The 15,313-nt window shown below is 46.0% G+C and overlaps 1 protein-coding gene across 10 annotated transcripts in view; it reads right to left on the bottom strand.

The window, feature by feature from the left end:
* Positions 1-13,979, bottom strand: part of CBFA2T2 (CBFA2/RUNX1 partner transcriptional co-repressor 2) — a 113,361-nt gene extending 99,382 nt beyond the window's left edge. For 8 of the 10 annotated variants that reach the window (XR_014790701.1, XR_014790703.1, XR_014790702.1 and 5 more), the window contains exon 1: positions 13,816-13,979. Coding sequence is in view for 4 of the 10 variants with exons in the window: in XM_084853837.1 (XP_084709963.1) it covers positions 13,816-13,843 (28 nt within the window). In the remaining 6 variants the exon portion in view is untranslated. The remainder of the gene's footprint in view (positions 1-13,815) is intronic. The other 2 variants (XM_084853842.1, XM_084853846.1) reach the window with 1 other exon arrangement.
* Positions 13,980-15,313: the final 1,334 nt, after the last annotated feature.

Below are 15,313 nucleotides of genomic sequence, written 5' to 3'. Positions count from 1 at the left end.
TATGATGGCTTTAAAAGGAGATTAGGCAAATTCATAGAGGATAATGCTATTAATGGCTCCTAGAAATGACAGCACTATATAATACCTCCAGTATCAGAGGCTGTACATCTCTGAACACCAGTTACTGGGGGATACGAGTGGGAGAGTGCTACTGTGCTCATGTCAGGGTGGACACTGAGCCCATAGAATCCCAGAGTAGTTCTGATTCTGAGGAAGAGCAGTCGCTCCTGGGAGAGGAGCGTGCTCCTCTTTCCCAGGACCAACAGCTGACGGAGATTCCTCCCACCATCATTCCTAGTTTAGTTAGCAGTCCAGGGAGTGACCGAGCACAGATAGCAGACTTGGTGGATGCGCGACGCAGACGCAGAGAGCGGCGCCAGATGGAGGGCGCAGAAAGGAGGCGTAGTGCCCGGTTGGCGCGCAAACAACGGCTGCGCCCAGTGGATCCAAGAGAAAAGGGGAGGGACTCTCCCTAGCCCTTAAGTTCAGGGGTCTGCCAGTAATTCCTTTTCAAACGGGGACCAACTGTTCCAACTTAGGGCATAGGTACTCTGCTGCTCAGATCTAGTTGCTACCTGTAGAGTTGTTAAGTTGTAAAAGAAGAATAAAGCTTGGAAAGGAATTCCTTTGTCTGTGTCTGGACTTGGCTACTGGATTAGACTGAGAGAGGCCTCCAAGGAGCCCTCGACAGCTCATGACCTATCTGTAGGCTTCCGATAGGCAACTGGTTGGCCACTGAGGGAAACAGGATGCTTGACTAGAAGATGACGGGCGTCTGGTCTGATCCAGAAGAGCTCTTCTTAAGCATTTTTAGGATCAAAAGTGTCTAGAAAGCATTTCACCATTCTTTCTCACATTGATCCAAAGAGACAAGTTGTTCCATCAATGCAAGTGAATTGAAGACAGAAACCACTGACCCATCGAAGTCAGTGAACTGAAAGCCCAACTGTACTTCTCTCCCAAAAGATTGTAACTATATTTGTACAGATTATAGGTGGGGGTTTTGGTGCAGTGAATGCTTAAGTAAGCACTACATGAAATACATGCAATGAAACCCCAATGGACTTTTCTCTTTACCATCACAGACATTTGGAATCTGAGAGAATGAAGAGAAGTTGGGGCAATTGATACCTGAAACAGTGGAGGGAGGTGGTGCTTAACCCTTTCCTCATTTGCTGCAGGGTGCGGGGGGGGGGGAGTATTCATGGATAAATGCTAAGGGACAGAGCACGCTTACAGTCACCACTAGGATGCTGATCATGGAGGAGTCCGTGCTGTCAGTAAAGTTTCCAAGCACTTGCCATATGACTCATCCCCATCACCAGTTCCATGTTTTAAGCAGCAGCCAGAGAGAGGGCAGAGAGACTCACAATCTCATGGGACATGCTGCAGGGCAAGTAGTACTTACAAGCAGCACCATCAAGAAAGAGGGAATTGCTCACCATGGGGAAGCCATTTCTTGGAGGCGCCCTATGACAACCATGACATGCACCTCAGCCTGAAGACTAAACCCCTAATATGAACCCACTAATCTAACCGTTAAAAGGGATATTTCCAACACTCCGTACCAAGGTCTTGCCCCCATGCTTGCACTTCTGTTTTTGAACAGACCCCAAAAGGTATCTAACTATTTGAGTATTACAGAACATCTGTCATGGGGGGAGTAATCCTATGCCCCCTAGACAGTGTCTGAGGGGCTATAGGATATTTCAGATTCCCAGATCCAAGGTCAGAGGCAGTGCTCCAACCTCGGCAGTGAGAATCTGTGAACCTTCCCCTCCCCCCCTGCTTGCAGCCAGTGCGGAAAGGACTGCACCGGCTGCCTCTCCAAGGTCAGGAGTGCAACCTCAGAGAGGGAGAAAAGGGGGCATTTTGATGGGCGGGAAGGCAAGGAGACTGAAGAGGCCAGGATATGAGCTATCCTGAGGCCTCTCCAGCCTCCTTCCCTCCCCCTCCAGAACGCTTTCGCTAGAGGGGCAAAAAAGCCTGTCTAGCAAAAATGCGGGGTGGGAGGACAGGGAGGTGAGGATTGCCTCCACTGTTCCACCCACCCTGCATAGGATGATCATAAGCCTCTGAGTTCAGGGGCTTACGATCATCAAGGGCACAACCCATACAACTGCGCCCTAAATGAAGTTGTTTCCTCTTCATCCAGTGTTGATCACCACCAACCAATCTGCAGCGTTTCAAGATTTGTACCAAAAACTTTTCCACAAGTTACCCTCAATTGACACATGAATCTAATAATAAAGGTTAGCCCAAAGATCATCTCTATCACAAATGGAATGTGTGAACAAATGACAAGTTGTCTAGTACATAATAATGGCTTCATCACTTCCTCCTACCTCAAGCCATTTTGACAAGGAGTTTCAAAACAGCGTCCTTTTCCTCACTGCTAAATTCTGCACCAGGCTAATGAAACAAGTTACTATACAAGTCTAGGTTTTCAAACAGTGGGTCAGGATCCCCTGGAAGGTCATAAAACATCTGCCGGGGGGGGCTATCACACGTACTTGGAATCAAAGCATGATCTACTGCTGTGTGAGGCAAGTGGCACCTTAGGATTCCCTCTTTCTTCCTGAATCATAAGTGGAAACCCCCAATCAGCAACTAGAGGAAGCGTTCAGTTCTTGTCCTTCAGATCAACCATCTTTGTACACTCACTCACCCGACAGATGATTGGTGTGGGCTGGAGGGGTGGAGCAGAAGGTATGGTAAGTTTAGAAGAGGGGCCCAAGTTCAATGAGTTTGAGAAACAGCGGGATACAGTTATGTACTTTGCAGGACCATCACACAGTGTAAAATGCTCTCTCATTTTTGTTGGGCCTTGGGAGGCATTCCTCAGTGTTTGTGTTGCTTTACTAAACTGAACTTGTAAATACAGGCCAAACAAAGATCACAGTTCTGCACACTTATTAGTGTACACCAATATTTTCTATGGTTTCTAAGTGGCATCATAGATGTCAATTCTCTGTGCTAGTGCCTCATTACTCAGCTTACTGTGGTTATCTGAAAACAGCTCTCAACACACTAGTATATAAACTAGCAATTGCTACGCATGTGACAAAGTCTTAGGGAAATGAATAGGTTAGCACAATCGCTCTCTCATACATATACAAATATGCATACACATACAATCTTAGGGATAGGCAACCTGGTGCACTCAAGATGCTTTGGACTACAATTCCCATAATCCCCAACCACTGGCCATGTTGGATGGAACTTCCGGCAGTTGTAGTCCAAAACATCTGGAGGGTTGTTGTTCAGTCTTTAAGTCGTGTCCGACTCTTTGTGACCCCAAGGACCATAGCACGCCAGGCCTTCCTGTCCTCCACTCTCTCCTGGAGTGTGCTCAAGTCCATATTCATTGCATCGGTGATGCTATCTAGCCATCTCATCCTCTGCCGTCCCCTTCTCCTTTTGCCTTCAGTCTTTCCCAGCATCAGGGTCTTTTCCAGGGAGTTTTCTCTTCGCATTAGGTTGCCACAATATTGGAGCTTCAGCTTCATTATCTGTCCTTCCAATGAGCACTCAGGGTTGATTTCCTTTAGGATGGACTGATTTGACCTCCTTGCAGTCCAGGGGACTCGTAAGAGTCTTCTCCAGCACCACAGTTCGAAAGCATCAATTCTTCGGCGCTCAGCCTTCCTTATAGTCCAGCTCTCACAGCCATACATTACTACTGGGAAAACCATAGCTTTGATTAGACGGACCTTTGTCGGCAAGGTGATGTCTCTGCTTCTTACTATGCTGTCTAGGTTTGCCATAGCTTTCCTCCCAAGGAGCAAGCGTCTTTTAATTTCATGGCTACAGTCACCATCTGCGGTGATCTTGGAGCCCAAGAAAGTAAAATCTGTCACTGCTTCCATTTCTTCCCCTTCTATATGCCAGGAAGTGATAGGGCCAGATGACATGATCTTCGTTTTTTTAATGTTGAGTTTCAAACCAGCTTTTGCACTCTCCTCTTTCACCCTCAACAAGAGGCTCTTGAGATCCTCTTCGCTTTCTGCCATTAGGGTGGTATCGTCCGCATATCGGAGGTTGTTGATAATTCTCCCGGCAATCTTAATTCCGACCTCTGATTCATCCAACCCGGCATTTCTCATGATGTACTCTGCATATAAGTTAAATAAGCAGGGTGACAATATGCAGCCTTGTCGTACTCCTTTCCCAATTTTGAACCAATCGGTTGTTCCATCTCTGGTTCTTACTGTTGCTTCTTGACCCTCGTACAGGTTTCTCAGGAGACAGGGAAGGTGGTCTGGTACTCCCATCACTTTAAGAATTTGCCACAATTTGTTGTGATCCACACAATCAAAGGCTTTAGCGTAGTCAATGAAGCAGAAATAGACGTTTTTCTGGAATTCTCTTGCTTTCTCCATGATGCAGCGAATGTTGGCGATTTGATCTCTAGTTCCTCTGCCTCTTCTAAACCCAGCTTGTACTTCCGGTAGTTCTCGGTTCGCATACTGCTGAAGCCTAGCTTGTAGGATTTTGAGCATCACCTTGCTGGCATGTGAAATGAGCGCAATTGTGCGGTAGTTTGAACACTCTTTGGCGTTGCCCTTCTTTGGAATTGGAATGTAAACTGACCTTTTCCAGTCTTGTGGCCACTGTTGAGTGTTCCAGATTTGTTGGCATATTGAATGCAGCACTTTAACAGCATCATCTTTTAGCTCGGCTAGAATACTGTCATCTCCACTAGCTTTGTTGTTACTAATGCTTCCTAAGGCCCACTTGACTTCACTCTCTAGGATGTCCGGCTCAAGTTCAGTGACCGCACTATCATGGCTATCAGGGACATTCAGATCTTTCCTGTATAGTTCTTCTGTGTATTCTTGCCACCTCTTCTTAATCTCATCTGCTTCTGTTAGGTCCCTGCCTTCTTTGTCCTTTATCATGCCCGTCTTTGCACAAAACGTTCCCTTGAGATCTCCAATTTTCTTGAAGAGATCTCTAGTCTTTCCCATTCTGTTGTTTTCCTCGATTTCTTTGCATTGTTCATTTAAGAAGGCCTTCTTGTCTCTCCTGGCTATTCTCTGGAACTCTGCATTCAGTTGGGTATATCTTCCCCTTTCTCCCTTGCTTTTCGCTTCCCTTCTTTCCTCAGCTACTTGTAAAGCCTCATCAGACAGCCACTTGGCTTTCTTGCATTTCTTTTTCTTTGGGACGGATTTCGTTGCTGCCTCCTGAACAATGTTACGGACCTCCGTCCATAGTTCCTCAGGCGCTCTGTCTATCAGGTCTAATCCCTGAAATCTATTCCTCACCTCCACTGTATATTCATCAGGGATATGACTTAGGTCATACCTGAACGGTTTCGTGGTTTTCCCGACGTTCTTCAATTTAAGCCGAAATTTTGCAAGAAGCAGCTCATGATCTGAGCCACAGTCAGCTCCAGGTCTTGTTTTTACTGACTGTATGGAGCTTCTCCATCTTTGGTTGCAAAGGACATAATCAATCTGATTTCGATATTGACCATCTGGTAACGTCCATGTGTAGAGTCGCCTCTTGTGCTGTTGGAAAAGAGTGTTTGCTATGATCAGCATGTTCTCTTGGCAAAACTCTATTAGCTTTTGTCCTGCTTCATTTTGTACACCAAGGCCATGGCTGCCTGTTATCCCGGTGATTTCTTGACTTCCTACTTTAGCATTCCAATCCCCTATGATGAAGAGGACATCTTGTTTTGGTGTTAGTTCTAGAAGGTGTTGTAGGTCTTCATAGAACCGATCAACCTCAGCTTCTTCGGCCTCAGTGGTTGGGGCATAGACTTGAATTACTGTGATGTTGAATGGTTTGCCTTGGATTCGTACTGAGATCATTCTATCATTTTTAAGATTGTACCCCAGTACTGCTTTTCCCACCCTTTTGTTGACTATGAGTGCTACTCCATTTCTTCTAAGGGATTCTTGGCCACAATAGTAGATATGATGGTCACCTGAATTAAATTCGCCCATGCCTGTCCATTTTAGTTCGCTGATTCCCAAGATGTCGATGTTCAATCTTGCCATCTCATGTTTGACCACCTCCAGCTTACCTTGATTCATTGATCTGACATTCCAGGTTCCTAAACAGTATTGTTCTTTACAGCATCGGATTTTCTTTTCACCGCCAGACACATCCACAGCTGAGTGTCCTTTCGGGTTTGGCCCAGCCGCTTCACTCTTTCTGGCGCTACTTGGAAATACCCTCTGCTCTTCCCCAGTAGCATATTGGACACCTTCCGACCTGAGGGGCTCATCTTCCGGCGTCATATCTTTTAGCCTTGTGATACGTTCCATGGGGTTTTCTTGGCAAGAATACTGGAGTGGGTTGCCATTTCCTTCTCCAGTTGACCACATTTTGTCAGAACTCTCTGCCATGACCTGTCCGTCTTGGGTGGCCCTGCACGGCATAGCTTATGGCTTCACTGAGTTACGCAAGCCCCTTCGCCACAACAAGGCAGTGATCCATGAAGGGGAAGACTTTAATTATAAATAGTTTAAAGTCTTCATTATTTTTGGAGTGCAGCTTGAAAGTACAACAATCCAGAAGAAGAAGAAATCAGAAGGCAAATAAAAACAACACTAATACTGGCTTAGAGTCAACGTTGCACAAGTGCAAGTCTGCTCACACAACTGGAATTCTGCTCGTGCAATGGGACTTCCCCATCCTCTCCTCACACACACACACACTGCAGACATCCCCCCCCCCTCAAATCTGCTCCAGAGGGTCCCCCAACCATCAGAGCAGACTTGGAGAGGTATGGGGGAGCTGCAAGGGGAAGGGAAATCCATTGCACCAGCAGTCTCCCTTCTGCTGGTGGAACTACACCATGGATACAGACCACATCTTTTTTAATTCTTTTGTCAATTAAGGACTGACAAAAGAAAGGGGGTTAGGCAAATTAATGGAGAAGGCTATCAATGGCTAATAGTCATGACAGCTATATATTATCTCCAGTCTGAGGCAATATGCTTCGTAAAACCAGTTGCTGAGGAACACAAGTGAGAGGCTGTTATTGCGCTCATGTACTGCTTGTAGGCTTTCCATAGACATCTGGTTGGGCACTGTAGGAACAGAATGCTAGATTACATAGGCCTTTAGTCTGATTCTGACAGCAACCCTTATCTTCCTACTTCACGCAACATATAAATAACTTATGGAATTCGCTACCGTAAGATGTAGAGATGCCCAGCAGCTTAGGCAGCTTTCAAGGAACTATTGGCCAAGTTCATGGAGGACAAATATATCAGCAGTTATTTGCCATGACGATCACTTAATGGAGCCTCCAGGTACAGAGATAGTAGACCTCAGAGTATCGGATGCTGAGGATAGTTATGGGAAGACTATCACCTTCTTCCTCTCTTTGCAGTATCCAAAGGCATTTGGCTGGCTGATGTTGGAAACAATGCAATGCTAGATGGACCTTGGTCTGATCCAGCAAAGCAAATTATATGTTATTAAGAGCTCTCTGGCAGCACTCTCAAATAGGTAATAATGTCAGAACTAGTCCTCATAGAACTTCATTTCCAGGAACAGGAAGGTACCATTACAATGCAGCTCTGTGAGTCCTGATGCCCCCCGGGATGGTCATGAAGTGAAGACATTAAGTTTCCCAGTATGTATTTCCCACACATTTGGCAATTAGCATTATAGCTTCCCAACCTTGGAAACATTGCCCATCACAGAAAAAGGTCAAATAATCCCATAACACAGAATGCCACTATAAAGAACATGTAACACTTTAAAGATCTTGTGCTCGAGCAGCTAAAAGAGAAATCCTATGCCAATATCCTTCAACAAAGAACACAGTTCCCAACAATGCCCATAGATCTAAACTGCAAATTCTTATTCAACTGGCAGACTAACAGACAACACACAACCATCACAAAGGGAGACACTTTTCAAATTCCCATTTACTCCCATCAGATCTTTCACAAAGGATAGAATGTTTCTTGTGCTCATTCTGAGCCCAGGGGCAATATCTTATCAGGTGCCAACTATATTGCATGAATATCCCCCAAAAAAAGTAACTGCCCAAGAGTCACTTATGCTGTACTTTCAAAGTTTCCCCAATTGCAGTCTTCAGTGAGGACAATATTTTTGCATATCTACTCATAAACCAAATTTATAGGCTATCAGATTTATAGCCTCATAGATAGGCCAGTGTGGTGGCCAGAATGTTAGTTTCAATGTAGGAACCCCAGCTTCAAATTACTGTATGGCTCTGAGGCCCATTGGACGGCTTTGAATAAGTCACTACTGTCTCTCAGTTTAATCTACTTCACAGAGTCATTGTGACGCTAAAATATTGCTCTGAGTTCTGCAAAAAGGAAGAATGTGTCATTTACATTGAAGTCCAGTAGGATCCACTGGGTTTTTTCCCCCATCTCCAAAGGGATCATAACCTACTTGTGGAGGAAAGACATCAGGCAGGTATAATGCTACCACCTTAGGTCAGCAAAGTCACTACCCAAAAGTTTGTCAGCTGCCCACAGTTCTAGGGAATTTTGCAAGTTAGTCAATGTTTATCTGTTTTCTTGCTGCACATCTCAGGACCATTTGCAGGTAAATTTCTTAATATGTTGCTCAAGAAAGTAAACTGGCATATGGTAAACTTGCAGAAGATATTTCTGCGGTTATCAGAAAAGACATGAAGCCAGCAGCAAGGAAATAGGAAGGGCTGGATAAAGCTCACAGTCAAGTTCACTATCTTGTCTCCAGCAGAAACCAACTCCAGAGGAAGTCAGAACACCAGACCACAAAAATACTGTTTAATCAGACCCCTAGGAGAGCCTCATGCCACACACTCATGAAAAGGGGACAGTTTTAACAAACCTAAACAGAATTACCGTGGAAACTGCATGAATGTGGAAAATGCAGCTCTAATGCAAAAAAGGAGGGTTGGAAGACAACATCAAAGTGCATGTGCATGACTTAAGTGAAAGGAATTAGCTGGGATGTTGTGAGATAAGAGGGACACCAACAAATCTGAAAAGAAAATTTGCTGATGATATTCATCTCTCTCTGTTTTGGCCTTCCTCCTCCGTTGTTTTTTACTACCATCCTTTGAATTCTCTTACACACATGTTCATCCTGCACAGAATAGAGAACAATCCATTTCCACTGGATCAGAATAACAGACAAACAACACTACAGTGAAACAAGCCACAACAGAAATGGGAATGCTTTGGTAGATGTTGAGAGAGAATAAGCAAAGTAGTGAGAAACAGATGTGGTTTCATTGAACTGAAAATAAGTTGTGGGAAGCAAAGCTGCAGTGTTCTGAACTTTAGGAATGTGTGTAAGAACATCCAGAGGGGTAGCTGTGTTAGTTGACTGCAGCAAAAACAAAGAATCTAGAAGCATCTTAAAGACAAACACATTGGTTGTGGCATAAGCTTCAATGGAATAGAGCCCACTTCATCAGTTCCATAAAATGCTATAATCAGTTGGCAGATTGTGATATATCACACACACATGAATATTAGCAGGGGACCAAATGGCCTGAAATAAACGTTTTTCAGCATAAAACTTATGTATAATAGGCAATAACACAATCTTCTTAGTTTTGCTATGCCTATTAACACCTGTAGTGGGAAAGAAAACGGTGTCTCAAATGGGGCCTAAACAAACTGAATCAAACTTAGTGATAAATTCCAGTTCAGCAATTTCATGTGGGGGACAAAAAAGGAAGGCCAGGAGATAAATACACTGAATTGGTACCCAGTCCTACAGATGAACTTCAAGCGCAGTAGCACAACTAAGAGTGCAATCCTATCCAGATAGGCGACCGCCTTTAAAGCAGGGCAGGGGAGGCTCCTGCCCTGCATTTTCAGCTGGACAGCAGATTGCTGAAGGATTATCCTTCAGCATAGCAGTTTATAGGATTTTTATTCAGAAGAGATGGCTATGTTGTGAAGTTAATTTGACAACTAGTGCAAGATTCTCCCCCCACCCACTCCCACCACAACACAACACAAAGAAAGTGGTGCTAGATCACAAAACAAAAAATCTGTCAAGCTAAGGTAAAGCCCCAAAGTGTACAGGGCTAACCACCAATACCCATAAAGTGATCATTGCTTCAGTTACAATGCCCTGCTTAAATTGCATCACAAAATATGTCTGGCTGCCTTTAAAGATATCTTAGAAACTTCTGTGGATACAGAATGCAGCAGATAGGATGCAGTTTTAGATTGTGGTTTTATTAATATCTGATATATTATACATTATGGTTTTTTGATATAAGCCACCTTGGGAGATTTTTTTCCCTAAAAGGTGGTACATAATTCTTTGAAATAAACAAATTTTTAAAAATAATGTGGTGTAAACATTGAGCAAATCCATTATATTTCATAATATTATGATCTTCCTGTTCTTCTCAACTGTTGTCATGCCCCCACTGGAAGAATCCTCTTCAGAGGAAGAGCTAGAGCTTTCAGAAACAAACACCTTCATGGAGCAGCCCATTCCAGGAGAGGGGGAGGGGGATCAGGAGGAGCCTGGGCCCTTAGGGGAGATAATTACAGGTCCATCCCTGCAAGAGGAGCGGGGCTCTGTCTCTGAGATGGAGGCTCAGTGACCACCTAACCCCCAAGAGCAGTGACCTCTCAAGAGACAGAGCAGAACCAGAGCAAAAGGCTGGATGCGCCCAATCTCGTCTGATCTCAGGAGCCAAGCAGGGTCAGCCCTGGTTGGTACTTGGATGGGAGACCGCCTGAGAATCAAGCTTCCTACACTGAGCAAGGGGTTGGACTCGATGGTCTTGCAGGCCCCTTCCAACCCCATGATGTCTATCATTGTGAGAAGTGCAGAGTTGCAGAGGAAGTCTCCTCATGAGTAAAGTGCTCCTCAGGAGCAGGATCCTCCTTACGATAACATAAGAGCCATGCTGGATCAGACCAAGGGTCCATCTAGTCCAGTATTCTGTTCACACAGTGGCTGACCAGCTGCCCACGGGAAACCCACAAGGAGAAGGACATATGTGCAACAGCACCCCTCGCACCTGCCCATGTTCCCTAGCAACTGGTGTACATAGGCATACTGCCTCTGATACTGGAGGTAGCATATAGCCATCAGGACTAGTAGCCATTGATAGCCTTATCCTCTACAATTTTGTCTAACCACCTTCTAAAGCCATCCAAATTGGTGGCCATCACTCCATCCTGTGGGAGCGAATTCTATAGTTTAACTATGTGCTGTGTGAAGAAGTAGGTCCTTTTATCTGTCCTGAATCTTCACGGAATCAGCTTCATAGGATGACCCCACATTCTAGTATTATGTGAGAGGGAGAAAAAAGTCTCCCTATCCACGTTCTCCACATGCTGCATAATTTTGTACAAGTCTTATCATGTCTCCCCTTACTCACTTTTTCTCAAAGCTGAACAATCCCAGCTGTTGCAACCTTCCCTCACAGGCAACTTGCTCCAGCCCCTTGATCATTTTAGTTGCCCTTTTCTGCACAAGGAGGACTTCCTCCAGAAGCCCCTGAGGTTCTGCAGCTTAGGCCTGGGTGAAAGCTTCAACTTATAAGCCTCATTTTTCAGCAGGGAGGGCTGCTGGAACAACACCTTTACACCTGCTCTGTCCCTGTTCTCCTTGTCTCTAACTACCTAGCCTCACCCTATCCCACCCCACCCCTGCACCTCCCACGTGCAGACAGTGGACTGCCTAGTGACTTTTCACTTGGACTCTTCCTTGCCTGGTGCTGTACTCTTTGCTTGAACCTTGCTGGCTTACCCCTTAAATTGCTCTGTGACTTCACATCTGTACTCATCCTTGTTTGGTACTGTGCTCTAAGGAACTCCTTCAGCCTTAACACGTGCACTTGCACGTACACACATGCATCATAAGCAGGACAACTGTTTATACACTGACCCTGTTGGGGTGTGGTGCAAAAATACAACACTACCACATTACAGAGACCCTCTAAAAAGTCATCACTGTGAAGATATACATGCTTATAAGATTAGAGGTATGGGATAAACAAGCCTATGGGACAGTGAGATCTCAAGTATAACTTTTACAGTAACCAGAACATATTTCCTTATGTGTGCCCCACATCTGATGTCTGCAACACTTCACTTTCTTTCTTACGATCACTTCAAAACCATTTCCACAGCCTGTGGTGGTGAAGGAAGCACAGCAGCAAATACAATTTCCCTTCCACAAAACAGATATACAATTTCTGTATACTAAGGCTGCATTTACAAAGACATGCTGGCTCTCCCCAATTAAGCTACCATGACAGCTTTGCTTAAATACTTTGCTTCTGTTGGCTCCGCACAAAGTTCTACTGAAACTATTCCTGTTTTCCCATGATTTGTGGGTCTTGCTTAAATGCTGTGGCAGTTCAATAACTCCCTTGCAATGAGTGAGGAGGAAGATGCACTTGGAAAGACATTCCACACAATTATTTTTGTTGAGGAGGAAAGCAGTTACTCTGAATCCCCAAAATGCCAACACTGATTTGTCAAAAGCAGCAATCCTATACACATTTACTAGGGAGTAAGGCCCAAGGAATTTCACAGGAGTTATTTCTGAGTAAACATATTTAGGGTCCCATTACATTGCTGGTTCAACTGAGCTACTCAGAACAACCAATGGACCATCAATAAAACTGGACTCAAACACCTAACTTCCAATAGGGTGGGAGGGGGCAGCTCCAATGAGGCCCATTTCCAGGAGTAGTTTGTTCCGAAGATAATTCAAGGGTGTGGTCATAGTACAAATGCACCTTACATTATTTTTAATTATTATTTTGCGAAGCTGATTATTCTAGCAACACAGGCATCCCCTAATCGGGGCCAGAGTATTATTAGGGGAGAGCCTTACACTTCTTTAAGGGGGGGGGGGAGATGGGTGCAGAACTTCTCACATAGCAAAGAACATTTTCATTTTAGGACACAAATCTTAAAGAGCAGCCTTCTTGTTCCTTCCAGATCCCCCATTCAGATTGTGGCATAGGTCCAACATTCGAGCAACTCAAGCTACAGAGGTACAACCAAGACTCCTGCAGAAAGCACTGCATCCCAATGTGATCAGCAGATGACATGAGAACGGGTGAAAGGAATTTTGTATAATGCGTATTAGGAAAGAAGAAGAGGGCCCCGGTTAAGCACAAAAAGTGGAAGATCGAGAAAGGTCGGGGAAAGGGAATAATAGGATTTGCAGAACATATCAGAGTAAGAAAAGGGAGGAGAAAGAACTGCAGATCTGAAACAAACAGGATCCTATAGAGGAATATGGGAATTATAAGAACTGGCAAAATAAGGCGCATCTAACATGGGCTGCAATCCTGTAGCCACTTACCTGGGAATAAGCCCACTGGGGTCAATGGGACTTAACATGTATGGGATTGCACTGTAAAACGGGAGTAAGTGGAACAGAAGACAAGAGACGAGGAGAAAGGGAGGATTCGCAACAGGGAAACTGGGGACTGGGAATCGCAGCAGGCATATAACGGACCCGCAATCGGGGAGGGGAGAGGACGAGCTCGGGCCAGCGCAGGACGTGGACGGGGAGCAGAGGTGGGAGGGCGCCAGGACGAGACGGCAGCGGGGTAGGATGCGGGGTAGGAGCCAAAGAGCAGCGGGCGCGCGTTGCACGGCCAGGGTCGGAAGGGGGGCGAGAGGCGAGACCAGCGCTGCTGCCCCCTCCCCCGTCCCGGGGCGCGCCTGCCCGGAGTCCTGCGGCTGCAGTCCCCCCCTCGCTTAACTCGGGCTTCCTTCTGAGGAGACCGCGCGGGATCGGGATCGGGATCGTGAGGGGACGGGGACGGGGCAGGAGATGAGGCGGCGAGGGAAGCAGCCCTTGGAAGGGGCGGTGTCTTACACTGGGAGGCTCCCGGGATGCCCACCATCGCCGAGCCGGGACCGGCTCCTTCCCTTTGTTCCGTCCTCCACGGCAGAGCCGGCGGCCAAGACAAGACCGCGGCCGAGCGGGCAGCCCGTGCTGCCAGCGCCGCGCTAGGCCTTCGCCTCGGCCCCACCCGCTCCGCCTCCGGCCCGCCCCCCGGGTGACGCCATCGAGCTCGCTCGCTCCCTCTCCCGCCACTCTCCCCCACCCCGCTGCAGAGGCGCGCGGGGGGGCGCGTGTCGACTCGAGTCTCCCCCCCCCGCGTCACGTTTTGAAAATTTCGAGTTACAGTTAACGAAAGAAAGGCAACAAGAAAGAAGAAAAACGCACGTAATCAATCAAGATCGCTAAAGAAACGACGGAATTCACTCATAATTCTTAGCGCATAGCCTGTATGCTTATCTACAGTAAGACGGCCCAAGTAGGTAATGGAAGAGTAAAAATACAATATATGCAACATATAAAAGGAGCACGTGCGAGTTTGTTATTTTGTATGTATTAGGCAGAAAAAATCTAGGCGACTGTGTTGTTGTTGTTGTTGTTCAGTCGTTCAGTCGTGTCCGACTCTTCGTGACCCCATGGACCATAGCACGCCAGGCCTTCCTGTCCTGCGCTCTCTCCCGGAGTGTGCTCAAGTCCATATTCATTGCATCAGTGATGCTATCTAGCCATCTCATCCTCTGCCGTCCCCTTCTCCTTTTGCCTTCAGTCTTTCCCAGCATCAGGGTCTTTTCCAGAGAGTTTTCTCTTCGCATTAGGTGGCCAAAATATTGGAGCTTCAGCTTCATTATCTGTCCTTCCAATGAGCACTCAGGGTTGATTTCCTTTAGGATGGACTGATTGATCCATGAAGGGGCTAGGCGACTGTACTTGGCTGGAATTTGATCAAAAGTCTGAAGGGCTTCAACATAGGGAATAAACGGAAACTACAGCGCCATACTCTCTTTCCTAAGGGCAGGATCCAATGAAAGTCCTACATAAACTAGGCCCATTCACTTCAATGGATCTTCAGTGGATACCATTGGATACTGCTCAAGAATACTTGCTCTGCTTGCGGAGCAAGTTTATACATAGTCACAGCCTCCCAAAGTTTATCAACCCAATGCTTTTTAGTTGGTTGCTTTGGAGACTTCCGATGACAGCTATACATGACTTTGCAGCTGTATACAATTGTTTAAGAAGGTCTTCATGCAGGCATCCAGGATCATTAGATTCAAAAAAAGATGAAGAAGCACAGCTGTAGGAGGTACCAGTGGCCGAAGGTGAAGACATTTGCCTCAGGGCGGTGGGGAGACAGGGGTGTTCTGGAGGGGTCAGGTTGCTGCTATGGGCACCACAGTTGGTCTGTGTAAGTCTTCAGGAGTAAACCCTTTGGACCACAAGCAACTGGCATTCTTGTAGTGCAACTCTGTGCGTGCTTACCGTGCACAGGATAATTGGGTATAGGGCTGCAGCTTAAAGTCTTGGGCTGCAG

Source organism: Heloderma suspectum, chromosome 4 (assembly GCF_057233095.1).
Source record: "Heloderma suspectum isolate Gila_16-S chromosome 4, 16-S_ref, whole genome shotgun sequence".
In the NCBI taxonomy this organism is placed as follows: Eukaryota; Metazoa; Chordata; class Lepidosauria; order Squamata; family Helodermatidae; genus Heloderma; species Heloderma suspectum.
This window is presented reverse-complemented; position numbering and strand designations above follow the sequence as displayed.